At 33.7% G+C, this 23,951-nt stretch overlaps 4 protein-coding genes across 8 annotated transcripts; 2 read left to right on the top strand and 2 right to left on the bottom strand.

The window, feature by feature from the left end:
* Positions 1–761: 761 nt before the first annotated feature.
* Positions 762–7,797, top strand: LOC140975740 (pyrophosphate-energized vacuolar membrane proton pump 1). Its single transcript, XM_073439631.1, has 8 exons — positions 762–1,117; positions 3,852–4,426; positions 4,502–4,881; positions 5,201–5,287; positions 5,409–5,739; positions 6,218–6,628; positions 7,081–7,140; positions 7,218–7,797. Exons 1-8 carry the CDS (start codon positions 862–864, stop codon positions 7,419–7,421), a joined length of 2,304 nt encoding a protein of 767 aa, XP_073295732.1. The 5' UTR covers positions 762–861; the 3' UTR covers positions 7,422–7,797.
* A 671-nt stretch (positions 7,798–8,468) lies between these two features.
* Positions 8,469–12,417, bottom strand: LOC140975739 (DEAD-box ATP-dependent RNA helicase 35). 2 transcript variants are annotated; one of them, XM_073439630.1, is made up of 3 exons: positions 12,289–12,417; positions 10,913–11,817; positions 8,469–9,527 (listed from the first exon to the last, which is right to left on the bottom strand). In XM_073439630.1, exons 1-3 carry the CDS (start codon positions 12,400–12,402, stop codon positions 8,663–8,665), a joined length of 1,884 nt encoding a protein of 627 aa, XP_073295731.1. In that variant the 5' UTR covers positions 12,403–12,417; the 3' UTR covers positions 8,469–8,662. The 2 variants fall into 2 exon arrangements, with proteins under 2 accessions (XP_073295731.1, XP_073295729.1); XM_073439628.1 differs by having other exon boundaries at positions 10,913–11,832; positions 12,289–12,406.
* A 5,642-nt stretch (positions 12,418–18,059) lies between these two features.
* Positions 18,060–19,179, top strand: LOC140974819 (ethylene-responsive transcription factor ERF084). The gene has a single exon (XM_073438310.1). The coding sequence runs from the start codon at positions 18,073–18,075 to the stop codon at positions 18,946–18,948; it is 876 nt and encodes a 291-aa protein (XP_073294411.1). The 5' UTR covers positions 18,060–18,072; the 3' UTR covers positions 18,949–19,179.
* A 2,632-nt stretch (positions 19,180–21,811) lies between these two features.
* LOC140974817 (uncharacterized) lies at positions 21,812–23,077 on the bottom strand. 4 transcript variants are annotated; one of them, XR_012174876.1, is made up of 5 exons: positions 22,801–23,077; positions 22,472–22,522; positions 22,204–22,266; positions 22,051–22,119; positions 21,812–21,927 (listed from the first exon to the last, which is right to left on the bottom strand). XR_012174876.1 is itself a non-coding variant. In XM_073438307.1 (5 exons), exons 1-5 carry the CDS (start codon positions 22,823–22,825, stop codon positions 21,814–21,816), a joined length of 381 nt encoding a protein of 126 aa, XP_073294408.1. In that variant the 5' UTR covers positions 22,826–23,070; the 3' UTR covers positions 21,812–21,813. The 4 variants fall into 4 exon arrangements, 3 of the variants coding, with proteins under 3 accessions (XP_073294408.1, XP_073294410.1, XP_073294409.1); XM_073438307.1 differs by having other exon boundaries at positions 22,742–23,070; XM_073438309.1 differs by having other exon boundaries at positions 22,204–22,367; positions 22,742–23,060.
* Between the last annotated feature and the right edge of the window lie 874 nt (positions 23,078–23,951).

Raw genomic sequence — 23,951 nt, 5'->3', positions numbered from 1 at the left:
CCCATACATTAAACACGACTTTCAATTAAAATATAGAGTATGTCTATTGTGAAACGGTCTCACGAATCTTTATCTGTGAGACGGGTCAACCATATCGATATTCACAATAAAAAGTAATACTCTTATCATAAAAAGAATTACATTTTCATAGATGACCCAAATAAGATATTCGTCTCACAAAATACGACCCGTGAGACCGTCTCACACAAGTTTTTGCTTAAAATATATACCGTGGATAAGATTTATACATTTTTTGTTATATATTTATAGAGATAAGAATAAAGAGGGTATTAATTAATTAGTTTATCTTCTAATTATGAAAACTAATTTGTTTTACTATAGTTTCCATTTGTTATTTTGGCTCAATATACGAACTAACGTGGCAAGAAACCATATCCAATTCTTGGAAATGATGTATTTATAGTAGTCGATATTAAATTTAAACAACTTGTGGATAATAATATAAAAATATATATTTTTTGAATATAGATTATGTGAATTTAAGTAATTTTATAAAATGGATTTTTCTCATTATTTTTTTTTGAAGAAGCAAAGGATTATTTATTTAAAAAACTAAAATCAATTGAATTTAAATATGTTCAAACAATTAGAACAAATTTAGATTTCCAAAAATGATTTTAAATTTGTTCAAAAAAGAAAAATAAAAAAAATTTCCCCTTACGGTGGACTCTCACGCATACTAAGATTCCCCATTCCGTATATCCGGATATTATTATCCTATAAATATTCCCTCGTCCGCCATTTCAGAACCTCCCCAAAATTGTGACTCTCTGTATCCCTTTTTCTCTACTCTCTCTCGCTCTACAATTATATTCTTCGGTGGTTATTGTGGTGGTGAGAATGGTGTCTTCGGCTTTGCTACCAGATCTGGGGGCGGAGATCGTTATTCCGGTTTGTGCTGTCATAGGCATAGCATTCTCGCTCGTCCAGTGGTTCCTGGTGTCGCAGGTGAAGCTGTCTACTGAACGCGGCGGCGCGTCTGCTGCTAACAACGGGAAGAATGGTTATAATGACTACTTGATAGAGGAGGAGGACGGAATGAACGACCAAAGCGTCGTTGTTAAGTGCGCCGACATCCAGAGCGCCATCTCCGAAGGTCAGAATAATTTTTAATGTTTACGTTACGCCAAGATCTAGTTTTTTTTAGTTATTTTGATATAATTTTTCTCTATGTTTGTGTGTGTGTCAAGTTTCTTTATCTTGTTCTTGCTGGATTTAGCGCGATTTGACTCTGGAGAGCTGAAAAATTAAAGATTTAGAAAGGAAATTTTGAGCAATTGATATATTATTATTATTATTATTATTATTATTATAAGCTCATCTTTGGTTATAAAGAAGTCTCTTCAAGCCTTTTGCTTAACAAAGGTGATTCTGGGTGGCAAGATGACAGCTTTATCTTCTTCTTTTGTTTTGTGTTTCAAATTTCGATTCTTGGAATTGTGATGCTCCCTAGATTCCAAATCGAACTTTCTCAAGACGAATCAATTGTCTCGCAGTTTTATTAATTTATACAGTTTGTCAGAACGATCTTAAACTAATATGGTATACACTATTTGTGTCCTGCGGAGTAAGGATTAAATCATATTGTATAACACATTTTTGGTTCGAAGAATAATATTTCTTCTCTACATTTATTTATTTTATGTTCTCATAAGTATTTAGATCATAATCACATAAATTTTAATGGGATAAACTTTGTTTTGTTTGATTTTCTTGATGGTGAGTTTTTAGTATAATGGGGTTTGATTAGAAGGTTGGTGCAACGTGGTTGGAGTCAAATAATGTTATAGATTAGCTGGCACCAAAGGAATGGTAAATAAATTGATTATATTATGTTTCATTCTAAGTCGCTCATTATTTAATACTAGTTGTTTTGTTTACCAATACCAAGGTTTTTGAAAGTGTATAGTATTTTATTGACTACTTATTCAAGGAGAAACAATTGGGTCTTATTTACTGTATGAATTATTTTATTAATACAGTATTATACTATATCTGTATATCATAAATGAATAAGATTATTTTACTGCCCGACATGTGTACAAGATATGGTGCTGAGTGAGTAGTGACGTCTCGTCCAACGACTTTGTTGTGTAGCTTTTTCTTAGTTTCTTACTAGTTTTTCTAGAAGACGGAATCCATGACGTTGGTAGGTTGGACATTAACTATTTTTGCATTTTTTTATATATTTGATTTGATTACGCGAAAATTATATTTCTACTGTCTTCGATATAAATCTTGGTTGAACTGGCATGAAGTTTTACATGAGAATTAAAAAGTGAATTATTTGAAATTCTTATATTTTGATATTCAAGAGTGATTGGTAGTCTATGGTGGTGCATCATGAATTAATTAATTCTAAAATATATGGGGAAAAACCATTATGTGAATTAACGAAAACATAAATTACTGCATTTAAAAAGTAGCTGCTTTAGTGATAGATAATAAAATGCTACGCAAATTGAGTATCTAGAGAATATTGATCGTGAATTACTTTCCTGGTAATATTGCTGTTGCTGCTGTATCAATTTTCTTTTTTGAGGTATTTAAAGATCCTATATAATTAAAATCTTTTAAGCTGCTAATTTGGGATTACTCTTTTTTTTTTTTGAAATAAATATTTGGATTACACTGGATTTGCTTGGTTTATGTTTTGCATAAAGATGTTATGAATTCCTGCTATTTATTGCATTCTGTTACTTTTTTTTTTAACGTTAGGGCCTACATAGAAGATACCCATGAATGTTACTCACTAGAAATGATGAATAATTTGATTTTATTATTTTGTTTCTATTTGGCCTCTCATTGTTTAATTTCAATTTCATATGTTTACCAAGGTTTTGGAAGTTGTATAGTATTTTATTGGCTATGCTACTTACTCAAGGAGAAACAACTGGATTTGTTTGTTTTCCAACTTATGTTAGTGTGTGAAGTAAATTGTTAATACATTTTTATACTACATCATATATGAATGTTTATAATTTACTGCACTGCATGTGTACCAGATATGGAGCTGTGTGACGTCTTATCCAACGACTTTGTTATGTAGCTATCTTTTTATTGCGTTTAGTTTTTCTAGAATTTGGAATCATATGACGTTGGTGTATTAAGTGCTTGCGGTTGGGTAATAATTATTTCCATATTTTTTTGTATATGATCACGCATTTCTAGAAGATGGAATCATGTGACGTTGGTATATTAAGTGCTTGCAGTTGGGTAATAATTATTTCGATATATTTTCGTATATGATTACACTAAAATTATAATTTGTTTTCCGCAATAGAAGTGCTGGTTGGATGCATGAAGTTTTACTGTTTTACATGAGACTTGAAAAGTTAATGATTTGAGTTATATTTTGACATATAAGAGTGTTTGCAAGTCCATGGTGGTGCATCATTATTTCCAAATTATGCGGAAAAAAGAAACTAGCATTTGAACTAAAGAAACACAATTTAATCATTTGAGCATAATTAACTGCATTGGGAGAAACTTTAGTGATTAAATAATTAAATGCTATCCAGAAAGGCGATCTAGAGAACATTGATTGTGGATCACTTTTCTGGTAGTTGTGCTGTTACTGCTGTATCTATTTTCTATATTGAAGTGGTCAAGTAGTTAAGATGCTATATGGTTAAAATTTTTGGAGCTGCTAATTCAGTATTACATTTTATTTGCTTGCCGTGTAATTATTATTTAATGTTTGGACCTATATGCTAGTATGGGATTTTGTGGTTCATAATTGTTCACTATTTTTTGCATTCGATGTCATTGTCCTATGTAATATAACTTGGCTTGCTATAGCTGAGACTTATATTATTCTTGTTTGACAGGTGCAACATCTTTCCTCTTTACGGAGTATCAATATGTTGGAATTTTCATGGTTGCTTTTGCAATCCTCATTTTCCTCTTCCTGGGCTCAGTTGAGGGCTTCAGCACAAAGAGCCAGCCTTGCACTTATGACAAGGAGAAGTCATGCAAGCCAGCTCTTGCAACTGCTGTCTTCAGTACAGTATCCTTCTTACTTGGTGCTCTCACCTCCGTCGCTTCTGGTTTTCTTGGGATGAAAATTGCAACCTATGCAAATGCGAGGACAACATTGGAAGCTAGGAAAGGCGTTGGGAAAGCATTTATCGTGGCATTTAGATCTGGTGCAGTAATGGGTTTTCTCCTTGCTGCAAATGGCTTATTGGTTCTTTATATTGCTATAAATCTTTTCAAGCTCTACTACGGTGATGATTGGGAAGGCCTTTTCAAGGCAATTACTGGATATGGTCTTGGAGGATCCTCCATGGCTTTGTTTGGGAGAGTTGGAGGTGGTATTTACACTAAAGCTGCTGATGTTGGTGCTGATCTAGTCGGAAAGGTTGAAAGGAACATACCGGAAGATGACCCCAGAAATCCTGCTGTAAGTTTCTGTATTTATTTGAAATTACTATTTCAAAAGCGACATATTGTCAACAGATTAATTTTCCTTTGTCAGGTGATTGCTGACAATGTTGGTGATAATGTTGGAGATATTGCTGGAATGGGGTCTGATCTTTTCGGTTCATACGCTGAATCATCATGTGCTGCCCTTGTTGTGGCCTCAATATCCTCCTTTGGAATAACTCATGACTTCACTGCAATGTGCTATCCTTTGCTTATAAGTTCCATGGGAATCCTTGTTTGCTTAATCACGACCCTATTTGCCACTGACTTTTTTGAAATCAAGGCCGTAAATGAAATCGAACCAGCACTGAAGAAGCAGCTTATCATCTCCACTCTTCTTATGACTGTGGGAATTGCAATTGTCACCTGGACTTGCCTGCCATCATCCTTCACAATCTTCAACTTTGGTGCCCAGAAAGTTGTGAAGAACTGGTAAGGAATGATTCAGCTGTTGAAAAATGGAACTAGCTTTACTTGTGTCTTATATTTCTATTTTCAAATTATCTCTTGAATGACCAATCTTGTATGGGTGTTTAATGGAAATGGAATCCCTTTCTCTTTCATAGTTGCAATTTTCTTTTTGTTGCAATTAAAATTGAGGGTCAATAGAGTTTCCTGGAGTTTCCAAACATGTTTGAAGAATGTGATTTGGTCCCATCATATCTGCTTTTGGATCTGGTACTTTGTTTATCTTCACTTTGATAATCGTATGCTGTGATTTAAATTGACATTACATAACATTTTTTCCCAGGCAACTGTTCCTCTGTGTTTGTGTTGGGCTATGGGCTGGACTTATTATTGGGTTTGTGACTGAATATTACACCAGCAATGCTTACAGGTGCACAAAGGAATTCCTTTACATATTTGATTAACGTATAGCAGATTGATCATTATTTTTCATCTTGCTGGTTGGTTCTTTTATTGTAATAACTTGGTTTTCTAATTTTTTTTTTGTTCAGCCCTGTGCAAGATGTTGCTGATTCCTGCAGAACTGGTGCTGCCACCAATGTTATATTTGGCCTTGCCTTGGGATACAAATCAGTTATAATTCCCATTTTCGCAATTGCTATAAGTATATTTGTGAGTTTCACCTTTGCTGCGATGTATGGTGTTGCTGTAGCTGCCCTGGGAATGCTGAGCACAATTGCTACGGGGTTGGCCATTGATGCTTATGGTCCGATAAGTGATAATGCTGGAGGAATAGCTGAGATGGCTGGCATGAGCCATAGAATACGTGAGAGAACGGATGCCCTTGATGCTGCTGGTAACACCACTGCTGCAATTGGGAAGGTATTATCTCTCTTTTGCTGCTCTATTGGTATTGCATGATTTAATTTAATTATCAAGTATTTCTGTGGGTTAAAACTTTACACACCCAGAAGTTTTATGTTTAAGAGCGGATCTATTGATACAAAAGGAGAGATTGCTTTGTTTTTGTATAAGTTGATAGATTTCGATGCTTCCTACTTCATTTTACACATTCTGATTTCTCAAGATATTTAATATAATATTAAACATCTTTTTCTGTTAATAATAACTAATAGATAACTCAATAAAAGTAGAATATCTTTCATTTTATTTTAAAACCTCTCTAATTACTTCCCAAACTGATCATTGTTCGGTCTTGTATGAGTACTGCTACATGGGGGGAAAAACTATCTGCCTTTCTTTTTAACTCACATAGATACAGGTTTTTCTGTGTTACACCCCAAGACTAGAATTTCTTGGCCTTTATTACTTTAATCCAACTTGATGCCTTTGTTCTCAGGGGTTTGCCATTGGATCAGCTGCACTTGTTTCATTGGCACTTTTCGGTGCATTCGTGAGCCGGGCTGAAATTACTACTGTCAATGTTTTGACTCCTAAAGTTTTCATTGGTTTAATAGTGGGTGCCATGCTTCCATACTGGTTCTCTGCCATGACCATGAAGAGTGTTGGCAGTGCTGCTTTGAAGATGGTCGAGGAAGTTCGCAGGCAGTTTAACACTATTCCTGGTATCATGGAAGGTACTGCCAAGCCCGATTATGCTACATGTGTTAAGATTTCCACTGATGCATCTATTAAGGAGATGATACCCCCTGGTGCTCTTGTTATGCTTACTCCTCTGATAGTTGGAATCTTATTTGGTGTTGAGACCCTTTCTGGCGTTCTTGCTGGTTCTCTTGTTTCTGGTGTCCAGGTATGTTTTTTCAATTCTTGTTGAAACTCGATTATTTAAATGCGCATGGAGCTTGCACGTCCTTGTGCCTTGTTGTAAAGGTAGGTACATGCCTTATCATAGTGTGTTAGACCAAATCATAATATTTGTGTACTCTAGGTAGACGGAAGGAATTATGTTATAGTATTTTTCTATATTTTCTTTTCAACTAATGAATGACAATGGAGAATTTCTCCATTACATTTGCATTGATGGCAAGTTTAAAGCACTTGCACATTTGAGGCATTTTTCTCCATTACATTTGCATTGATGGCAAGTTTAAAGCACTTGCACATTTGAGGCATTTCCTTTCTAAAGTGCCGCGCCTTGCATCTGGTCATGTGCCTGAAGGGATTATAGTTACTCTGTTAAACTAATGTTTTCAATTGTCAACTACCGACAGTTTTCAAGCACCCCTATTTTTATCCTTACAGATTGCGATATCTGCTTCCAACACTGGCGGTGCATGGGACAATGCTAAGAAATACATTGAAGTAAGTGTAAATGGTTTTATTTGTACCAGTTTAACATTTTAGGGGCGTTGATTTCTTACCTCCACTGTATTCTATAGGCTGGTGCTTCAGAGCATGCAAGAACCCTTGGCCCCAAAGGATCAGAACCACACAAGGCAGCTGTCATTGGTGACACGATTGGAGACCCTCTGAAAGACACTTCAGGTCCCTCACTCAACATCCTTATCAAACTCATGGCTGTTGAGTCACTCGTGTTTGCTCCCTTCTTTGCCGCTCATGGTGGCATCCTATTCAAGATATGAGGTACAGATGAATAGGCAAGGGAATGTCTTAGCATAATCTGTTTTCGTCCTTGCAGCTTGTACCCGTTTCTCTTGTATTTCACCACTTTATTTATGGAAGGTTTTAAGTTAGCTCATCTGCCCTTATATTATTATTATGATTGTGAGGGTAAGGAGGATGATGAAAATCAAAGTTTTTGCCTTGGTAGTCTCGAAATCGGATGTGTTAGATTTTGTTCGATCCATTTACAAACAGATGGTTTTCATTTTGACATTTAATTTTGTTTTTACAAGGATCCATAGGGGTCTTTAATTCTATATTTTGTTTAGCTTAGATATCGCAACTATATTGCTTCTTGGAGCATATTGGAATTATTGATGATTTGAGCTTTTTTTAGGCTTCTGTGTATCTTCTTGATTTGGTACTTGGATTAAGTCTCTTGCACTTTATGCATCTGATATTCATATTCTTTATAAGTGTAAAAACCATAACATATTTAAGTGATGGTGAAATACATGAATTTAATGAGAGGTGAATTACTAATTATCCTATTTAAAATGGATCCCTTCATCTTTAACTTAGTATATCCTATTTGTCAAAAACCACGCCAAAACTTATTTTTGTCAAAAACCATGCCAACATCTTGCTTAATCCGCTTGTCATAGCATGTGGCTTAGAGATATAAACACTCAATTAAATAAATCATTTTTCGCTCTATTTCAAATCTCGTTCAAAATGTCGTCTACCTACAAAAAATTTCATCTTCTTCTTGTATATTCTTCAAATTAATCATGTATTTGTTAGACTATTTTTTTTATTTAACTATCAATATTTTGTTTGATGTTTAGAAGTAAAAAACACAGCATAATGCAAATGTCAATTTTGTTGTGTTCAATTATTAACTTGAATTTGAATCTTGATTATTGTTTTAATTAGGAATGGAAAACTCTGATTTTTATTTACATTTTTGTAAGAGTAACAGATTATTGAGCAAAAAAGGTATGTTTTTCTTTAGTAGTATAATTTACAAAATTATATCATGATATCTTCGTGTAGATATTTCAGTATGTCTGAAGCACATATTGACTTGCTTTATATGCATATAAATACAAAACGGCTTCTATTAAAATTGCAATTCCAGATGCTCAGATTCAAATTATTAAGATACAAAAGGATACACTGTTGCCGCACAACATCATATTTCACTATAAGGATCTTCCACACAGGGTACGAATTTCAGATGAGCAAACAAGAGTACAAGTCAAATCTCCCCTCGATAACCCCCTGACCCGAAATAATCCCTTCTTGAACTGGCAATTTGCATGCTCTTTTGATGCTCCAACTTGGGGCAATCACGGATACGATGACCAAGCCCTCCGCAGTAAGCACAACCCTTGACTCCACTTGCATTAGCTATCTCTTCCACATCTTCCATTGGATCGTTGAGCTCTGCAAGAACAGGCGGTATCCTCTGCTTTGCTTCTTGTAAGAGGTGCTTCAAATCCAGAAGGGTTGTTTCGCTTTGGTTCTTGTTAATAAACGTTGTGGCAATTCCTGTTTTCCCACATCTGCCAGTTCTTCCGATTCTATGGACATAGTTTTCTATTTCTGCAGGCATATCATAGTTGATGACATGCTGAATGTCGGGAAAATCGAGCCCTTTGGAAGCCACATCCGTAGCTACCAAAACATCCTTTTTGCCAGATTTAAAGGTTGCGATGGCATATTCTCTCTCTTCTTGATCCTTCCCTCCATGAACTGCAACAGCTTCTACTCCCTTCAGAAGAAGATACTCATGAATGTCATCCACATCCGCTTTGTTCTCACAAAATACCAGAACAGGAGGTGGGGTCTTTTGCAAGCATTCAAGGAGGTAAACGATCTTTGCTTCTTGCTTCACGTACTCCACTTCTTGAATCACATCAAGATTAGCTGCTCCGGCCCTTCCAACGTTCACAGTTACAGGTTTCACTAGAGCACTCCTAGCAAAATTTTGAATCTTCGTGGGCATTGTAGCTGAAAAAAGCAGGGTCTGTCTTTGTGCTTTGAAGTGATCGAAGACTTCTCTTATGTCATCTTCGAAGCCCAAGTCAACTAAGCGATCAGCTTCATCCAGAGTTAGATATCTGCAGAATACCGTGCAGCCAGTTCAGATCTATTTTCATATTTGTGTAATTAAGGAAAACACATTTCAAAGGAAAAATGTACTTGAAATCATTCAAACAGGACCACAGGAGTTAAAGAAGAAAAGTAAATGCATTATAATTATACATTATCAGCTTCAACTGCAACAATCTTAACTGCTTCAACGTTTTCAAAATTACAAGCACAATGCTCGGATAAGCCCAATACACTGTTTTGCACATTCAAAATTGCTACCTAAACATATCTTGAAAATGTAGCAAGTAAAATGCTAAAAATTCTCATCTCGCTCGTAACATACCAAAGTGAATGCAACCATATCCAAAAACAAACAAGTTCCAAGGACCACAACACTCATGAATCAGACTAGTGCTCACAACCATTATTTCCTTCGAATTGATTTCACAAGCATGCAGATCCAAGATTAACGTGCACCCATGGCCCAGCAATGATTTCATTCGAATCGAAAATTGAAATCAGAATCGACCCCCCGAAATAGAAATGAAACTAAAATTGTGAACTTACGGTTTGATTCTGGTTCCCTATAAAGAAGAAACCAAACAAGAAACATGAGGAATCATAAACATAAATTCATTTTACAAGTTTACATTTTGAGTTCACGTAGATATATTAGTTTATGTAATTTAAACTATATTTATAAAAATTAAATTCAAAATCTATTCATTTTCATTTCTAATAATAAGAATACTAATAATAATAATAATAATAATAATAAACTATTAAATATTCGGGATACTTTGCAATATAATCGTTAATAACTAAATTTAATCAGTCTGATTACTACACGATCACACTTTATATTTCTTTTGAAAATTATAACTCAAACAAACAAATTTTGTTCCAAATCAACTTAAACCGTAATCAAAACGACTAAACCATATTAAGTACATTTATTCCAACAAGGGGTCGGGCCATATTTTCAGGGTCAAGACACAATCAGATCTTTGCATCGAGCATTGCACAATCAAATAAAACCCATAAATTGATGCCTAGAAAGTATTTTATAACAGAAAAACAGCATAATCAAGGTTCAATGATTTTCTATAACAGAAATGCATTCGTAATTCCAAATCCTTACAGAGATCTACAAGAATAACGTACCATAGACAGACTTCTACAATACAGCAACGACACTGTTTGGAGAGGTGAAAAGAGAACTTTAAAATAATGACCATCCCCTAATTTTATGATTTTGAAGGCAAGTGAAAAATCGTTATTGATTGGGCCAACACTAATTCATGCAAAAACTCATCACCGCAAATTTAACTTTAACATGCAAAATAGTGAAGTGAACGTAAGCAAAACCAAATCATGACGAACTCTAAAGAAAATGGAGAGGAAAACAAACCTGCAATTATCAAGTTTCATTTTCTTCTTTGCTAGCATATCCTTCAGCCTCCCCGGTGTAGCAACAACAATGTGAACTCCTTTTTTTACGACATCGAGTTGCGATTTCATATCAACCCCACCGATGCAAAGCAAAGGTCGCAATTCTGGATAGCCAGCATCTTTCATTGGTTCAAGAAATTGTTCCACAACTTCGTATGTTTGCCTAGCAAGTTCCCTAGAAGGACAAATGATTAATCCAAACGGCCCTTCTCCAGAAGCAATTGGCATCGTCACCTCTTCTTGCAAAGCGATCATAACAAGTGGCAACACAAAGACTAACGTCTTCCCAGATCCAGTGAAAGCAATCCCAATCATATCCCTTCCTGACAAAATAACCGGAAGCCCCTGAACTTGGATAGGAGTCGGTTGCACAATTCCCTTGGACTTTAACTTCTTTAATATTGGTTCCGGAAACCTCATATCTTTAAAATTCTTTATGGGCGGTGGAACATCATCTCCATCCACAATAATGTGCCACTGCTTCCTAATTGCATCACAAGCCTTCTTTGGCATCCTCCGAATTGGTAAGGGTGGCTTCCACCCGGTTAACAATGGCTCCGAATAAGTGATGCCTTTCGCCAGCTCCCGAACCGACATCAAAGTTTTCCTATCTGATAGATGTTCAATCATCTCTTTTTCCTGTTGTACGATTTGCTCCATTTGTGTAATCTCTGGCTGCTCTTTCTTGAGTTGAGAAGCTTTGACAAGCAAACTCGGTTTAGCCTCAACAAGTTTCTGCTTCTCAATCTCCTCATCCAGTGGAGAAGACTTTCCTTTGCGTTGGAGAATCTTCTGAGCTTCCATTGCACGACGCTTGGCCACAGGTACATACTCAATATATACATCATCTTCTTCTATCGTGTCCTGAAAATTTGACCTCTAAACAGTCAATTATCATAGGCATCACAAACTAAAAAAACACGAAAGTCAAATGCCATACACTTGGATTTCAGCAAAACCTCAGGCAAATAATAATACAATCTTCACAAACAGAAAACAAAATCATTAGAATAAAATGTAATGGAACACTGATACATCTAATCCACGGGAAGAGGAAGTCGGCCTTGCTCGTAGAATTAAAAAAATAAATACTTGAAGTCGGTTCCACTCACTCAAGGCAACTAAGATTTATAACTTGGAACGAGGAGTCAAAAAATACCACGCAAAAATCACGAAGCCCAATTACACAAACATAACAGACGAAATTGCAAGTATCCCAATCAAACATCTAAAAGAAAAACCACGCCAACACCGAATAAAAAAAAATTTTGAATTTTGAATTGAATAAAGAAATTCTAGAGTAAAAATCGAAGAAACGGGAGGATTTATTATTACCATAACTGCGGTCGTAGAGGCAAGAAACAGGCCACCGCCGTCGATTCCCCCGTTCGCTGAATGAATAAAATTATTTTTCCTTCTTTTTTTCACTCGAAAGAGTTTATTCGTCATTCCGCCATTGATATATTTTTGTGTGCGTACGTGATAATAAGTCAAATGCCGAAAATACCCTGTTCACCAATTAAAGTTGGGCCTTTGGCTGAATTGGGCCAATATGCCATTTATTTTCTCATCTACTTTTACAGGGAGATGGACCGATTTTATTTTTACCACTAAAACTAATAATTTTTTATTCCTAATATTTTTATCCTTTATTTTTTTTTAAAAAAAAATATTTTTAAATTAGTTCTGATTGTTAGTTTTATGATTAAAGTTAGAATTTTGATCGGATTTTTTGATTTTTTTCCTAAAAGTTTGGTGGTCGAAATATTAAATTGACACAATAAATTTATTTTGTAATTATATTTATAGACAAAAATCTTTCTACTATTTTTAGTACAAATGAAAAACTTTAAACTTACAATGACATCAAAATTAGTAGCAATAGACGATTCTAACAATCACCTAACTTGGGTTGTGTGTAGGGTAGTTTGAACTATTCTGCAGTAGACCGAATGTTCGTCATATACTCACTAACTGCAGAATCGCCTATGACTACATGACGAACCATCGTAGCATATGTAGTGATACCAAATTAACATGCCCATATATGTAAATATGAATACTCCTAATAGAAACATAAAGAAGCTACATTACGTTTCTCACTTTTTCTTCTTCCAAGGTTGTTCATTTTCCTCTTCGTCACTATCGTCGTCGTCGTTGTCATCATCACCATCGTCGTCGTCATCTCCATTGGCATCTTCCTCACCATCAGAATCTCCATCGTCATCGCCGTCTTCTCCATAATAGTCATCATTTTCGGTATTGTCGTCGTGGTCGTCATCATCGTCATTGTTGGCAGCCAAAGCCTCTTCCCCTCACCTCCTGTTTGTTGCTTCTTGATTTCTAACTTTATTTCAGATGATGTTTCCTCATATTTTGGCACAATCAAATGATAAACCTGATGAACTTAAGGCAATTATTGGATCATCTTGAAAGGTGAAAACTCTTGGTAATTTTTTTTTTTTAAAAAAAATTTAAACTCAAGAAATGTTGGGCCTGAATTTAGTAGTAATTTTTCCCACCCTAACAAAAGAGACCCATGTGTTTAAATTTTTTTGTTGTTGTACCATTGGGGTTTATTGTCTATTGATTATCATATAGTTATAAAATTGTACATAATTAATATTTATTTTATTAGTATAAAAATTATTTTACATTCTTAGGGAAATTCTAATTTATATTATTAACTTTCTCGCTCTCAAACTTAAAATAAAATGATATATTAATATGTTTTAATAAAATAATTTTTTTCTTGAAATCCTTACGATTAGTATAATAAATCAATAATTTTATTAAAAATAAGAAATTGGTAACATATTATTTTCTTAAATGAATCTATCGTTATTTTCTTTTCAAAACAATTACATCTTNTTTTTAAAAAAAAACAATTAAACAAAAGTCAATTAAGTGTAATAAAAAAAATCATGAAACTTATCTTCGACAGATCCAACCACAAAATATAAAATTTTTAGATTTACATCTTAATTAAATAGGTCAACTGACACATTCAATTTGCACACACTACCAAATTTGCATAGATCCTAAGATTTTATTATTTGTGCACCTAAACATACTACACTTTCATTTCTTTTTCCATATCTCTTTCTCTAACCCCAAAGTCACAAAACCCCATTTCCCTTATCATCTCTCAGTCCAAAGAGTGCTTTGTTTTTCTTGGGAAACTCCTCTTTTTTCCCCTTTGTTTTTTCCAAGGTTTATGGAAATCCCTTCTTCAAGAAAACAATGGAAAACCACCCTTCCCGATGCGATACATGCATGAGTTTTATTTGGTCCGACATTCCCTTTTGTTCCTTTGCAAATGTTTCTTAAAGTATTGAGAGTTGGGAGGTTTCATTTGACATTGCCACATTGGGAATGTGTCCCAAAGAGACCGGCCACATACCACAGATCAATAAAGGGGAACTTGTCGTTTTTGTTTGGACAAAAGCTAACTTGTAGTTGTGGTCGAGAAATCTTTAACTTGATCAACTCATGATTCACTTCTCAAAAGAATATTTATTAATATAATAATAATTATTTTTATCTACCATTAATTTTTTTTTATCATTATAATTGGTTTTGAAGATTTGGTAAATTACTTCAAGAATGTCTAATGGCCAAATTAACATGATTTGTATGTTAGGAAATAGATCACGATGGACAAAGGTGAGTGGAGTTGTAGTAAAGATTTAAAACTCTAATTCACTAAATACAAATACTGGATTAATTTTTGTCTTATTAACAAATACCAAATTTTACGAAATCATAGAGTTAATTTATGATTATTTTCAAAGAAGAACTTATATTTTTAATTTTAAATGAGAAAGTAGTCTCTTTATACATACATGATACATACATACATATATGTATGTATGTATGTATGTATGTATGTGTGTGTGTGTGTGTGTGTGTGTATATATATATATATATATACAATAAAATAGTATTTTTAATAGAAATTAAGGTTTAGGTTTTGTTACAAATATTCAAATCGATATATTAAACAACGAGTATCTTATAAATTCAAGAATATATATTATATCATCCAATATGTCGGTATTTTTGAATGAAACATTTTTTGAGTTTATAACCTAATATTTGTGTTCTCATCAAGAGTCGATGTAGTGGAAGAAACTACCTATAAAATGACTACCATCAGATCAGTGTCGATAAAAAACTAAAGACTAAATTAAAGTGTATTGTGCATGCACTGAAAACTGAAAGGTGAGTGCAATCAGTCTAGAGTGGGCCGTCGTAGAGTCGACTCCTCGAGAGATCGAAAATATTATAAATGTCTCACATCAATATATTAAAATAATAAAGAGTGATTTATAAATTCAAGAATGTTACACCATCTGATAGACAAATCTTTTAAGATAGTACCTCTCCTGGGTTTATAACTGAACATTGATACTCTCGTTAAGAATAAGTGTAGAGAAAATGATGATCTAAAAAAGAGTTATCATCGGATTAATGTCCATAAAAAATTATATATATTAAATTAAGTTGTATGATGCATTTTGCACTGAATATTAAAAAATAAGTGAAAATCGTATAAAATAGGCCGTCACAAACTTCGACTTCTCAATCGATCGACAATATAACAAATATCTCATATCAATATATTAAATTAAACTAATAAAAAAATGTCAATTAAATTTTAAAAAAATCATACCACTTAATAGATAATTTTTTTGGAACAAAACATCACTTATGTTTATATCATAAGAGGTTCCCAACTACCACAAGAAAACGTGAACATCAATATGACCTCTAAAAGCCTACATTACCACAAACCATCATTACTGTTAAAATGTCCCAAATTTTACTCGAAAAAAAAAAAACCTCGAAATATTTTTTTTAAAAAAAATACGTATAATATTATTATATCCTAACAATAGCTACACGTACACATAAACATTACTTTAATTATTTTGCTATAATAATGTATGTTTTAAAATAAAAATAGATCATAGATTTATTTTTAATTTTGTTTTATCATTTTAATAAGACAAAAAATTAGTTTTTCGTAAAAAAAACTAAAAATTTATATAATATTTTAAATACTTGATTGATGTGATTTACCTAAATCTGTATTTTACTCAATCCCAAACCCTAATATTGTCATATTCTCAGAAAACCCTATTTTACCCTGCGGATTTGTAGGGGGTTAAATCCATGCACGTAAAGTCATCACTGTTTAAATGGGGTAATCATGGCCATCAATCAAAACTATCTTTTCCATTTGATAGCAACACTCATTCTTACAAGTCACGTAATCTAATGGCCACAAGCCTTCTTAATTTTATTTTCATATAATAATACATTATAAAAGTATTAAAAAAATTATATTTTCCGTAGGATTTAGTATTTTTTTTCATTTATATTTGTGTTTTAATTTTAATTTTTTCCAAAAGAATGACGGCGTGTCAACGAAAATTATTGGTGTAACGTAAGATGTTATTGACATATTCGATTTCAAATCATTACTCCGATGAAAAAAATACAATTAATAGATAAAATTATGAAATAATTGATATATTCGACATCGTATCAAAATATAAATTAGTGTAATAAGAATATAAATTTAAAAAATAATTTTTTTTTTCAAATTATAAGAGAAACATGTAATTTCACCAAATATTAAATACCCATAAAGAACAAGTTGACAGAGGGGATATGGTCGAAGTTGATTCGATCTGTTCTTGATTCCATCTTAAATTTATTTTAACGTGTAATAACATTCGGCACCATTCATTCACTTTTGACACTGAAAATAATGAAACTTAATTCTAATGAATAAACCTCTTCTGAAATGAATTTTCAGATTAATATATGTGAGATTAATCGATATAATTCATATTTACAGTTAAATGTAAAATCTCTAATATAAAAATAATATTCTTTTATTAGTCGGATCAGATGTTCGTATCACAAAATTTATATGTGAAAGAATTTATGTGAATTGTAATATACATTTAATATCAATTGTAGGTGTGTATATATTGGGGAGTAGGTCTCTTATGAGACGGTCTCACGAATCATTATCTGTGAGACGGGTCAATCCTACCGATATTCACAATAAAAAGTAATACTTTTTTGTGGATGATCCAAATAAGAGATTCGTTTCACAAAATACTATCCGTGAGATCGTCTCATACAAGTTTTTACTTATATTGGGACATGTAAATAAACATTATTCAAGTGTAAGAAATCTAATTATGTTGGCATTTAAGTATCTTATGACTTTTCTTTCATTTTCTCCCTTAAAAAAAGTAATTAACAACAGTAGATGTACGTTGATTACGTGGGTTTGGAGGCAAATGTGATTTGGGAAAGGGAGATGATGACGTCATCCTAAGAAAAAAAAGAGGACGAGAGGACAGTATATCCCGTCTGCCAAGCAAAGGACAAAAGTCTGTAAGTAAATGTGGTCTTGTCCAAATTGACACCAATATCTTCGGATAGATTTTCAAATTAAAAATTATATATTATTTCCTCAACTAACTAATTTAATGGGGTGGGGAAATTATATGTTCAAGAAATGATATTTAATTAATGCAAACAACTTCGATTTGAATATATGCACTCAAATTTGGTAAACCAAACCATATCATTATTCATCTAATTTTTTGAAAATTCTTATGTATGATATTGAAATATTAGTATTATTTGCTACAAAAAGAAATTCAATATTGAAATATTAATAAATAAAAGAAAAATATTCGAAAACTTTCACAAAATACATAAAAAGAATAAAAAAAATAGTATTTTTCTAATATTGATTACACATAATGTCAACTTCTATTTAAAATGAGAGTATTTCAACGTAATCTAATCTCGTGGGGACAGATTAACTCGAAAAACCAAGAGACGAATAGAATATTATACTCTCTTTTCATTACTATTTACTAATCAAGATAACATTATATATGAATCAAAATGAAAACCACAGAAAAATTGAGGTCCTGAATTGAAATGAATCCAAATTTATTTGCCCCTGAATGAAAACATAAGCAATCATTCCCACTGATTATAAATTTGGGAACTGCGAGTTGAATTCATGAGTATTTATTTTGCGCCTGTTTCTTTCCCTGTGCCAAGAACTGAACCATCGTTATGAACACCAACAATTTCTTAATGTTGCGAAACGTCACTTTCTTCCCTGAACTGGAAATATTTGACCCACTTCAAATGCCGCAACAGTGGAATAACTTCGATTCTGAACCTGTTTTTCAACCTAGTTTCTCATCATTTTCTCCGGTTCCAGTCCCTAAGGTGGCTGGTGATTCAAACAGGAATCGTGTTTCAGGTGGGTTTTCGCCTTGTTACTCTTCTTCGATTTCTGACGAGGAGAATCGAAGGGATCCTGATGATCAGAACCATACAGTTCTTGAAGGGATTGCAGCTGTTGTCGGGGAGCATGTTCTCTTTGGAAGCCGCAGCGCTGACGTGAATCAGTATAGTTTTTGCAACAGCAGCGAAGAGAAGTTTCTTCAGAACATTTCTGTTGGTCATGATAATGGGATGATGAAAGAGAATGATCATGGAGTTGGGGTGAAGAAAAATTATCGGGGTGTGAGGAAGAGGCCGTGGGGGAGGTGGTCGGCGGAGATTCGCGACCGTATAGGGCGGTGCCGCCACTGGCTCGGCACCTTCGACACGGCTGAGGAGGCTGCGCGCGCCTACGATGCGGCGGCTAGGAGGTTGAGGGGTTCCAAAGCCCGGACTAACTTCCAGATACCTCCCGTTTTACCTCTCCCTCTTAATTCTTGTTCTAACTCACCGTCTTTTGAGGCAAAAAAGTTGAGGGCTAACGCAAAATCTGGGAAAGCGCAAAGTGTGAGCAGGAAGTGTTGTGTTGTAACTTCTGCTGCACAACTTTTTAGCTCAAATTCTGCGGCCGAGAGCAGGAGGGTTGTAAACTTGGAGCTTGGTTTGAAGTTCAATGGAGGCTTTAGTGAGGCAACGAGGGCTTCTTCGTTGATGGCTTAGCATTATAAACTTGTAAATCATTGCTCTAGGTCACTGTCTGCTGGATGAAAGTTTTTTCTTTTGACATATTCTGGGGTTTTGATCGTTTAGGGTTTGATTTCACGGCCTTTTTTGCTCGTATTTGTGCATTTGACATGGATAAATCTTTGAGGCCGTGGTCTGTAATTGGGTAATATATTGACAAGTAAAGCTGGTTATCGATTATATTTCAGTTTCCTCTGTGTTACATGAAAGCTACCATGGATCATCTTTTGATATCGACTCATGCATCTCAATATATAATGTTGTTGGATCCGTTTTATACTATGCAGATGGCGAAATCGACTTTACCTTGATAAAATTACTAATGCATCAAGATTTCACTATTTATATTGGGAAAGAATCAAACTACCTTGGATAATCCAAGAATCAAGAACTACAACTAGCTATAGCTATAATTTTCTTCGCGAAGAAAATCAAGAATTCCTCCGATAGATATTCCAAAACTCATGAAACTGTTGTTGGGTTGTTTGTTCCAATGAAATGGAAGCCGAAATCTACTCAACTCAGTTTGAAAGATTAAAGCCAGCGGTTACTGAGGGTGGTTTTCAACTTTTTGAGTCAGAACCAACTCCAAGATTTTGTGGGAATATCAGATGGGAACCGCGCAAAAGACTCGAGCCTCCCACGAAAAGCGGGCTGCTGGCGGGGGCCCTGGGCCGGAGGTGGGGATAATATTGTGTACTGTGTACGAAATTCATCTGAAGTGGAAACTATACGAAGATTACAGTACAGAGAAAGAGATGATATACATTAACGAGTGATTGATTAGTTACATACATGATGCAATCAAGCTTTGCAGTATTGCAGAAATAGCTGTTACGATATGATGCTCCGCTCACATTTCGTGTCTCTTCCCGTTTGAATCAAAGGATCTTAAATTAAATATTCAATGGACTTAGTTGGGTTGATGAGACAAATACGACGATAAATTAGATAATAATTAATAAATATAAATAAAAGATTAATACAGGGATAATATTATAATGACAACAGAATAAATATTTAATGATTTGATACATGTGAAAAATCAGTACTCAAAATTGAACCAAACATTTGATTGAATTGGATTATTTAAAATCAATCACATCTTACTGAAAAACCAAAATTCAGTGTCTGATTTTTTTTGTAATTTTTATTTTTTATGTTGTCAAATTTCAATCTTAGTAGTACGTATTTTAATTTTTTATTTATTTTCCATTGAAAATACTCATATGGTACTATACGTATCAACTGACGTCACATCAATAACAAACTAGAAAAACTAAAATTGAAAAAAAATAGCTTGTTAAAACTCAAATTAGACGAAAAGGTAAACCGAATCACACAGAATTAGATAAATAACTAAAGTGAAAATTTCGGATTTCCTTTCAATTTATTTGAAAAATATAAAATTTGTATTATTAGGTTTTGTTTTTCTTGTAAAATGGGAATTCACTATATAGTATTATGTGCAAATACTCACTCATAGGAGTCTACGACATAAGGTTTTTTGTGAGACGGTCTCACGAATCTTTATCTGTAAGACGGATCAACCCTACCGATATTCACAATAAAAAATAATACTCTTAGCATAAAAAGTAATTAATACTTTTTCATGAATGACCCAAATAAGAGACTCGTCTCATAAAATACGACCCGTGAGACCGTCTCACACAAGTTTTGGTCTTTATTCTTATATCTAAAGTTGAGTTTTTATGCCCCGATATGATAATTAGATCTGAACAATATCCCTTTTACTTCCGATTGAAATTAGTATACTCATAATTCTATTGTTAGTACATCAAATTTTCTTCATAAAAAAATTTAAATTTGGCATAAAAAAAATAATTGAGTAATTCACACCCTAAATTTTGTTACTTTTTGGTTTTAGACAAGGAAAGTTTTCAATCGAATATTAAAATATATCTTACTTAGGTCATACCATAAATGAATTTAACCTATTAAAGTTTGAGTTCACCTCATATTTTAATCATGTCGAACTTTAGAATTCAAAAACTTATCAAACAATTATATTAGACTAGTCCCATGTTTTATTAGGTTAGATGGCCAAACTTGAACTAGTCCAGCAGAAACACACATTACTCATCAATTGATTCGTAAAATGTGATAATTAAATATATGACTTTTTAATATCAGTTATAAAAATATTTACCGTAACTTTTTATTATATAGTGAGACCGAATATGTATGTGGAATCCCAATAATATCCAAAGAAAAAATGCCATAAAAAGAAAAGTAAGAGAAAAAAGTCGAAAGATTGGGCGTGGCGTGTTACCCACCAAAGAAAGAAGTTGAAACAACGCTCGTAGTTCCAAAGCGATATGCTTCTTCGCCTCGCTCGCGGATTTGGGAAAGTCGGCAATTCATCTCTCATCGAAGAAGGAATTAGGACCATAAACTATTTGAAAGACTTTAGACGTCTCCTTCGGACCCTCGCCTTGGAATAGATTCAAAAAGGATAGGGTGAGTGGAATATATAGGCGTGGGTTGATTGTTGGCTAAACGATCTATATTTATTTTTTATCAACCACGTCTAACAGTTACGTACCGAGTAGACACCTTACTACACAAAAAAAAAAAAGAAAAAAAGAAATAGCATTGAAAATAGTATCCAATCTCAAGAACAAACATTTATTCATCTAAAATCTCAAGATTTTTTTTTAAAAAAAATCCCATAAAAATAACACACTCGAAGTGTTAAACTCGAAAAAGTATGGCTGCATGTAACGAGTCACGATCCCTAAATCTAACCATCTGCATACGTAGAGTAGTGTCATTTACTATATTTGATGATGATATTTAGTTGACGCCTCGATCCCCCGGCTAGCTGGCTCCACAAACCACATGAGAGCTCGGAACTTCTTCGAACGGGATATTTAGAGCGGGGAGAACAGGTAGAGATGTAAGCTCTCTTTCTTGAAGTGGTGGCAACTCAAGCTGCAAATTCAGTACAAGAGTATTGAATGCGTGTTTTTACAAATGGCGTATTGTGTTACCGAAATTTCAGGTGTCGAAACACGAATAAAAGAAAAAAGGGTTGAGAAAATTGAGGCATTTCACCTTCGTTCTCTTCAATCTTTCGTTCACAGACCTTTGATTCTCCAGATTCACGCGTAAGGCAGCTATTTCCTGCACCGCGAAAGGGTTTTGATTTAAGGTCGTAAATGTAAATATGATTTTGGAAGAAAGGTATTAGCGGAAGAAGTAGAATACCCTTTTAAGATCTCTTTTTTCCTTAACTAGCGTGTTTTCTTCTTCCTTCAGTTCAGCCAAGTTCTGGAGATGCACAAGCACCAAACGAAGAACAGCAGTTACACAAATGAATGCGACTTTCATTAACAAAAATTATGATCGACGTCCCGGGGGTTAACACAAGTCTGCAAGTATAGGGACTCGGCATAATCAGCAATCGCTGTCAACTATTTCCCACAATATGCAGAAATGATCAAACTGAAGCCAAACATGAGACGTGGTATCGTACCTTCTTCTTTCTTGACCTCTTGGAGCTTGCCTTTTGACTACTAATATTAACCTGCGAATATCAGAAACCGAACATAATCATCAGCACATATGTTCTTTCGTCGAACAATCAAAATCTAACATATTCTATAACTTTGTTGAAGTATCAATATAGAAAACAACAATGACTGATAAAATAAATGACAAGAGCCTTGAACCAACGGTTGACGAAGAGGTATCTAAACCACACAACTCAATGTTTAACTTGTCAGGTAAATCCAAGAAAATTTACACTGAGATCATCTGCAGTGATGGCTAAAGCTTTGAACACTCGAAAATCAACGTCCCTACCCTTTGTTTGGCGCGACAGATTCATCAATTGACGACGTTTTATCTGTTCTATACTCAGAACAGGCCATGAAAGGAAGATATACAAGGCACCTACTTGTTAGTTGAAGATGATGATTAAGAAATATGTAGTCAAGTTTCAACAAATAAGTTGAAATGGTCCCCTAGCTCCACTTCAACCTCCACTTCAACTGCATCCACACCATTCAATTTCTCACACATTTTGCACCAAATATCACACACTTTACATGATGGGATATCATAAACAACGCACTAAATTATCATCATAAAAAGCCTTAATTAGTCACAAATTAATAAACTTGAACTGCATAAATGTTGCACGTGTTTGAAAGAAGATATTTAGTTAGATCTAACCATTATTTAAAAGTCCTTCACAACTTCGTACCACCTGTCACACACACACAGAGAGAGTTGTAGAAACCACTTCTTCCCGGAAATTAAACTCGAATTCGTGGGAGAGCTTTTTACTTCATCACGCATACATGCATAAGCCGGAGACCGGCCGGCAATATACATCGGACGTTAACATTAAAGAGCTGTACGTCTAAGTTCATTAGTCGATTACTAGAGCGCGACAGTAATCCTCCAAATACTAGAGCTCATTATTAGTCGAAAATTGCAAAAAATGTCTTTTTGTATTTTTTTGGTCGATTTCATATTTTTTTATTTTGAATTTTTTAATAATTTTAATGTTAATTTTTTTTCATTTTTTTAATTTATTTGAATTTGTTTTATTATTTTGAATAATTAATTTTAATATTACTATTTATAATAAACACCAAATTGAAATAATAAACAAGGTCAGGACTAAAAAAATACATAACATAATTTATTACAAACACTTATTATCAACTTAATTTAATAATATAATACATAGTTATTTAATATGTTATATAATTTATTTCAAACTTATTGAATTAATTAATTTAGGTTGAACAATACATTATGTAATTATTTAATTATATATGTGTGTGTTTGAAAATGAAAAAAAAATAGAAAAATGGATATGAGTTGGAGAAAATTTTTGAAAATAGAGGATATTGATCGAAGATGACCTAAGAAATTATCCAAATAACATACTCCAAGTTCAGACAACTTGTTTCTTTCAAAAAAAACAAAATGTTCAAATACTA

The sequence above is a fragment of the Primulina huaijiensis genome, chromosome 4 (genome assembly GCF_012295235.1).
Source record: "Primulina huaijiensis isolate GDHJ02 chromosome 4, ASM1229523v2, whole genome shotgun sequence".
In the NCBI taxonomy this organism is placed as follows: domain Eukaryota; kingdom Viridiplantae; phylum Streptophyta; class Magnoliopsida; order Lamiales; family Gesneriaceae; genus Primulina; species Primulina huaijiensis.
Note: the sequence above shows the minus strand (reverse complement) of the source record. Positions and strands in the feature narration are given on the sequence as shown.

Excerpts from the sequence above, each read along its gene's own strand:
- LOC140975740 (XM_073439631.1), top strand. The coding sequence starts at position 862 with ATGGTGTCTTCGGCTTTGCTACCAGATCTGGGGGCGGAGATCGTTATT. Across the intron at positions 1,118-3,851 it reads CCAGAGCGCCATCTCCGAAG|GTGCAACATCTTTCCTCTTT; the intron begins GTCAGAATAATT and ends CTTGTTTGACAG. Across the intron at positions 6,629-7,080 it reads CTCTTGTTTCTGGTGTCCAG|ATTGCGATATCTGCTTCCAA; the intron begins GTATGTTTTTTC and ends TTATCCTTACAG.
- LOC140974819 (XM_073438310.1), top strand. The coding sequence starts at position 18,073 with ATGAACACCAACAATTTCTTAATGTTGCGAAACGTCACTTTCTTCCCT.
- LOC140974817 (XM_073438307.1), bottom strand. The coding sequence starts at position 22,825 with ATGAATCTGTCGCGCCAAACAAAGGGTAGGGACGTTGATTTTCGAGTG. Across the intron at positions 22,267-22,471 it reads AGAGGTCAAGAAAGAAGAAG|AACTTGGCTGAACTGAAGGA; the intron begins GTACGATACCAC and ends GTGCATCTCCAG. Across the intron at positions 21,928-22,050 it reads AAAGATTGAAGAGAACGAAG|CTTGAGTTGCCACCACTTCA; the intron begins GTGAAATGCCTC and ends CTGAATTTGCAG.
- LOC140975739 (XM_073439628.1), bottom strand. The coding sequence starts at position 12,402 with ATGACGAATAAACTCTTTCGAGTGAAAAAAAGAAGGAAAAATAATTTT. Across the intron at positions 11,833-12,288 it reads CCTCTACGACCGCAGTTATG|AGGTCAAATTTTCAGGACAC; the intron begins GTAATAATAAAT and ends TTGACTGTTTAG. Across the intron at positions 9,528-10,912 it reads ATGAAACTTGATAATTGCAG|ATATCTAACTCTGGATGAAG; the intron begins GTTTGTTTTCCT and ends GGTATTCTGCAG.